Below are 6,000 nucleotides of genomic sequence, written 5' to 3'. Positions count from 1 at the left end.
GGGGTAGATTGGACGGCCTTTCATTCCCTGGCGGCACTAGAGTGTGCGGGTCCGCAGGGAGGAGGGCCAAGGAATCAGGGAGAGGGAGCTTTAGGTTCTGCGGCCCCTTTAAGAGAGGTGGCCTTGCGGGCGGCGCGCGCTCCGACGGCTTCGCTCTTTCCCCGCCCCTTTCCCGTGAGCCCTCGGGGAGTGGTCCGACCGCGGGCGGCTCTGGTGAGGAGAGGGGTGGGGGGCGGGGGAGACATGGCTCTGGCTCGACGCGGCTGGCGGCGTACGACCCTTCGCCGTGGCGTTGGCGTTGTGTGTCAGACCCGCCCGCTCATGCGGCCCCTCTGGTTGCTCCTCGCAGTGGGCGTCTTTGGCTGGGCCGGGGCTTCGGACGGCGCCAGCGGAGCAGCCAGAGCCATGGACGAGGAGATTGTGTCTGAGAAGCAAGCGGAGGAAAGCCACCGGCAGGACAGCGCCAACCTGCTCATCTTCATCCTGCTGCTTACCCTCACCATTCTTACGATCTGGCTCTTCAAGCACCGCCGGGCCCGCTTCCTGCACGAAACTGGCCTGGCTATGATTTATGGCAAGTGCCTCACACCCCTGGTCCGCCCCCTGGCACTGTCCATTTCTCTGCCCGCCGGCTGCTTCGTCTCCTCTCCGGGCCCTACTCGGCCTACATTCGGCTCCCATTTCAGTTCCTTCCATTTTCTGCCTCGTCTGACCACCCTCTCTCGTTTATCTACCTCAGCCCCCTTTATTTCTGCTACGCCCCCCATTTCGCTACTTCGCCTCCCTACCTCCTTGCCCTCGCCCCCCATTTTCTCTGTCTCTCCTCACATTTTTTGCTCACAGCCCAACCCCGTTTTTCTCTGCACCCGCTGCCCCTTCTCTGCCTACCAGTCTCAGGACCAGGATGGACATTGAGTATGGGAAGGGAGTGGGTGCGGTGTCTCGGATTGGGCTGGGGGAGGGGAAGGCATCATTGCAGTCTATTTGTTGGGCGGGGGGAATCAGTTTGTTTTAAGGTTCATTGAAGCTGCAGTAGAATCTCTACTGTCCAGCATTTGGCATTCTTTTGGAACCAGAGTCGACCTTTACTCATTGCCCAGCTCTTCGCTATGCCTTGTCCTTTAGATGTTGAAAATGAAAACCTTAGTCCTGTGGAACCCAAGCAAAATAAAAACCTGAACGTGAACTACGGTACAGAAGGCTTAGAGCATTTTAAATGACGTTCTGATTTACTGTACTATGCCTGGAATATCTGATAGGAAGATAAATGATAAACTCTTTCAATTCAGAATGAGTAGGAGTTATAGTTCTTCCAGAAGCGTGGTTCCCTATGCTGATGAGGACACTTCGGCCAAGCAGTAATTAATATCACATATATGCAATATGGGTGATTTGCTGTTGGTTGGCGTGAGGTTTTTGATGGATTGTTGAGAGAAAGGCTTCGGTTCCTGGGTCTCACTGTGTTTTCTTTTGCAGGTTATTCATTTATTTTTGTTTTTTTTTTTTTTGGTGATGAGGCAAGAAGGTAAATCAAACCATGGGCTCAGAGGCATTTTAAACCATGTTTCAGGGGAAAAGAAGACACGAATTGCTGACTGTCTTGCTCTAACTGTGAGGGCACAGCTGAAGAGATAAGGGCAGACAAACAATCCTGTCTTTGCAGTACATGTGTGAAGATAGTCTTCATCTGGAACCTCCTTAAATTGTTGAGTTGGTTCACATTGTCTCTAAGAGTGCAGATAGGTAATCAAAGCTTTGGCACATAAAGATGTTTCTCCACTTAGCTCCCCAGTCACCAGCCCCTTTCCAGTAAATCCAGACTTCTAGAATGTATATGCATCTCAAGGGTAGTAAGGAAAGGTAGGGCTCAGGATAATGCATGAACTCAGGTTTCACTTGTAATATAATAAAATTCTAAGACTGTGTGTAAACTATCTTTGCTCTCCAGAATTCCTAGTTTTTAAACATACTAAGAGATTTTTAATTTCATCTTTTTGCATTGCATTTGCAGTGCCCCTTAAGGCAAGTTAGCCAGATAAACTATGCATTTTTATATAATTTCTCTGTATGACAATGTGCAATTTTGTTTGCTATCCTGAACAAACATTTACTGAGTAGTCTACTATGTATTATGCACAGAAAATACAAGGAAGTGTAGGACTCTTGCCTTCAAGGAACTTAGAGACAAGTCATAAAAAGAAAATAATAGCATCTTAGATTTTGTTAAATGCAATTGAGTATTGTAGTGTTAAAATAAGGACTTGATTGAGAGAGAGTATGATATGATAGTTGAAGGTACAAGGCTTTAGACCAGAGGTCAGCAAATTTTTTCTGTAAAGTGCCAAATAGTAAAGATTATTCACTTTATGGGTCATATACACCTCCACGTCTGTGTTGCATTTTAGTCTTTGTTTTTTCTTTTTATAAACCTTTAAAAATATAAAAATCATTTTTAGCTCTTGGACCATACCAAAACAGACTGAGGGCTATAGTTGAAAGCCCCTTTAAGTTGGGCCTGGATTCCTGTCCCACTGTGCCAATAGCTATGTGTCATTTCAGGCAAGTCCCTTCTCCTCTTATACCCTTATCTATATATTAGGGATAATGAATGTAAGCTTATTGTGAGGAAGAAATGTTTTTAGCCTAGTATTTGACCCCTAAGTAAATGCTCAATAAAATAAATGTCTGTGGTATTATTTCTGTTGCAAGTGCATTTTCTCAGGTTAGGCTTAGAACAGTTCTATTAATGCTCAGCATTATAAGTTGACAGGCAAACAGTATATATATATATATATATTTTTTTACAATGACCTTATATGAAAAGGATTTATTTTTCTAATTATACAAGTGAGGAAATTACAAATCAGAGAATATAAGAGCTTTCCCAGAGATGAAACAGCCAGAAAGTGATGTAACCAGCCTTAAGATTTTATCTTACTCCAAAACCCATGCACCCATGCTCTTTCCATCAGGGAGGGCACTGTGTGTGTGTGTGTGTGTGTGTGTGTGTGTACACGCACATATGTGGTGGAGTACAACAGTGGTTTATGTTTATGGCTGAATTGCATCCATAAAGAAAATCAGGCAGTTTCCCCAGAGGACATGTCACTATGCATAGTCACTAGGAATTAAGTTAAAGTACAGATGATAACAATAATAATAAATAATAATTATAGCAGTTACCATTTATTAAGCACTTAATGATGTGAGACACAACGATAAACTCTTTGCTTGAAATAATCTGTTTGATCATCTTAATAACTTAAGAAATAAGTTTTAAAGGGCAGAAGTCTAAGATTTAGAGAGCTTATGAAAAATGTCCAAGACTACAAAGTTTTTAAGGCACAAGGATGGATTCAAACTCAGAGTTACCTATACACTTCTTCCCCCCAGAAAAGTACTCTTTAATAGAGACTTTGAATTGTCCTGGAAATATTTGTTCTTTGGTAGCTGATACCATTAACTTCTTCTAACTTGTGGGCTAAAGTAGAAAGGTAGGATTACTGATTGCATTTCCTGAGGTTCCTAATTTTAAAAGTGGTAAGAGTATTTGCTAACAGTAAGTCACCCGTATTGCATATGTGTTCCTTTGGTGAAGGAAAAGCATGGGTATCTCTTGTGGAATATAAAGTGCTAGACTGTTAGTCCTGGAGTCAAATCTGGGATTGATTTGGCATTCTTTAGCCTGTCCCATTTTCTCAGTGAGCAATGGGGGCTGTGCACTAAACAGCCTCCTAACTCCCTAGACAGTTCGAAACTAGATGGGATTGGGAAAAAGTATTTTCAATACCATGGAAATTGAAATGTTCTAATTTTAATTACTGTCATTTACCTTTTCTTATGACTCTTGTACCATCCTAGCTATTGTGTTACTGTGTTATTTTAAGACCTTTATTTTTCAGCTTGACTTCCAGGTGAAAAGAGAATGTCTACACATCTAAGACTCAGCCTGCTAGTGATCTTATTCTTATAATCAGTTTAGCTACTAACTACTCCTAGAAAAATGCTACTTCAAATGAGCCTTTCCTTTATCTTTTTGACGAGCAAGGGTAAAAAACTTTTAATTGCTAATTTGGTCAGATTCTAAATTGTAATATAGACTGCTCTGGTTACAAACACAATCTCAAGGCATCCACGTGTTTTGTTCATTGGGTTAGCTTTAAGGAGCTTAAAAGTGAGTCACTGTTAGTACAAATGTTCAAGATAGTTAATTAAGTCTGAAAAATGATCTCTGTAGTGTGCTTACAGATAGTATAAGAAGCAAAAGGCAAAAAATATGTTTGCTTTACGCTTAGGGGATCCTGTTTAGTTAGGTCCTAGGCTTAACCAATGTGATTCATCAATAAACATTTATTAAATGTCTGTGATATATGGGATGTGGTATGAAATGCAGGTTTTAGCCATGGTCCCTTGCCCACAAAGCACTTAAAATCTAGTGACTTTATAGATAATATTTGTTGAGCATTACAATGTGTTAGACATTGTGCTAGGCGCTTTAGAAGTATCATTTCCTTTAAACATAACAACCCTGTGAGGTGGACACTATTATTTTTCCCACTTTATAGGTGAGGAAATTGGGGCCCAGAGAGGTTAAATGACCTACCTGAAGTCATAATTTGTAAGTATTTAGCCAGGATTCAGATCCAGTCAGTCTGATTCAAAAGCTCCATTCCCTGAGCCCCTAAGCCATAGCAGAGGTCAGCAAAATTCTTGACTTTCTTGGCTATCCTGAAATTGAATTCGCTTTTAACACAGACTCTAACCGCATTCTTCAAGAAGTAATCAGTTAATCTGTAGGAATTTTATCAGTTTGGACCATACTTAATGCCCATGATGTTCCTTCCATATTTTTGACTATCAGAGACTTCAAGTGTGATAAGGTGGAAGACTGGGCTGAAATTCATGAGAAAGCCAGTTTCTACTAACTCAGAGACTCAGACAATAATGGGGCCTTACTGAGTTCCTTATCACTGGGAGAGTTTCCAGCACAAGTGGGTCACAAATATGTGGCAGGAGTAGATTTCTCTATTTTGTGAAAGATATCTCTTTGTGTTTGTATATTACCTGTTAGTGGTAACTTTAAATTTCATAATATCAATTTATTCTGTGCCTCTGTGTAGGAGGCTAGAAGTTTCTGGTTTATCTTCCTAACAAAGTACTCTTTTTTTGTGTTCTTTCTTTTTACTGAGAATTGCTTTAACTCCATGATTAGGATTTGACCTTTTACAAGAGCCCATATTTACTTGATCTGTCAGCTGTTTTCAAAGAAATTCTAATTTTTTCAGATGCCTGATGCTGTAATAAAAGGATTGTGATTTTTTCCAATCTAAGTACTTATTCTCCATGCTATGGATTTATTTCCAAGGTGTGTGTTTCAAATCTGCCCGATTGCTGAGTCCTTGTCAGGGACACTGTTCCACTGATGCGTCAGTGTATGGCTGACTTGCAGAGGAACCAGGGAGCACTGTTCGTTACATAGTTGGACTTGGGGATGTGGAAAACATCTATGCTGCTGTTATTAGTATTTGTAGTAGCTAATCTGTGAGTTTTGCATGTAAATATAAAGAAGCAACTTGTACTGATCCTGTTAATTAAGAAGGTTGGTGGGCTAATTAAGAGCTGCTTCTGTATCATATAGGACTGTATAGCTATGTAGCCTTTTCTCTCCCAGGTTATGTCTATCAGGCACAATTGATACCCAGCCATGACTTTTTTATGTTTTTGGAGGTACAATTTTAAAAAAGTGAATCATTAATTTTAATTTGAACTTTGGCTAAAATGTTTTTAAAGTTGACATCATTATTTGTTTTTATTTTTTTGGTGGTACTGGGGTTTGAACTCAGGGCCTCACACTTGTTAGGCAGATGCTCTACCACTTGAGCCACTTTGCCAGCCCCTAAAGTTGACATCATTGTGTTGTTCAGTTCATCATTGCTATCTACTTTAAAAAACGTGTGTGTAGAAAAAACACAAAAACAACAAAAAAGAGAAAAACAAGTG

General features: G+C 40.9%; 1 protein-coding gene across 1 annotated transcript in view; it reads left to right on the top strand.

Moving 5' to 3' along the window:
* The first annotated feature begins 228 nt into the window (after positions 1-228).
* Positions 229-6,000, top strand: part of Slc9a6 (solute carrier family 9 member A6) — a 56,186-nt gene continuing 50,414 nt past the window's right edge. The window contains exon 1 of the mRNA XM_020165309.2: positions 229-574. Within this exon, the coding sequence (XP_020020898.1) occupies positions 244-574 (331 nt within the window). The 5' untranslated portion in view covers positions 229-243. The remainder of the gene's footprint in view (positions 575-6,000) is intronic.

The sequence above is a fragment of the Castor canadensis genome, chromosome X, assembly GCF_047511655.1.
Source record: "Castor canadensis chromosome X, mCasCan1.hap1v2, whole genome shotgun sequence".
Taxonomy (NCBI): Eukaryota; Metazoa; Chordata; class Mammalia; order Rodentia; family Castoridae; genus Castor; species Castor canadensis.
This window is presented reverse-complemented; position numbering and strand designations above follow the sequence as displayed.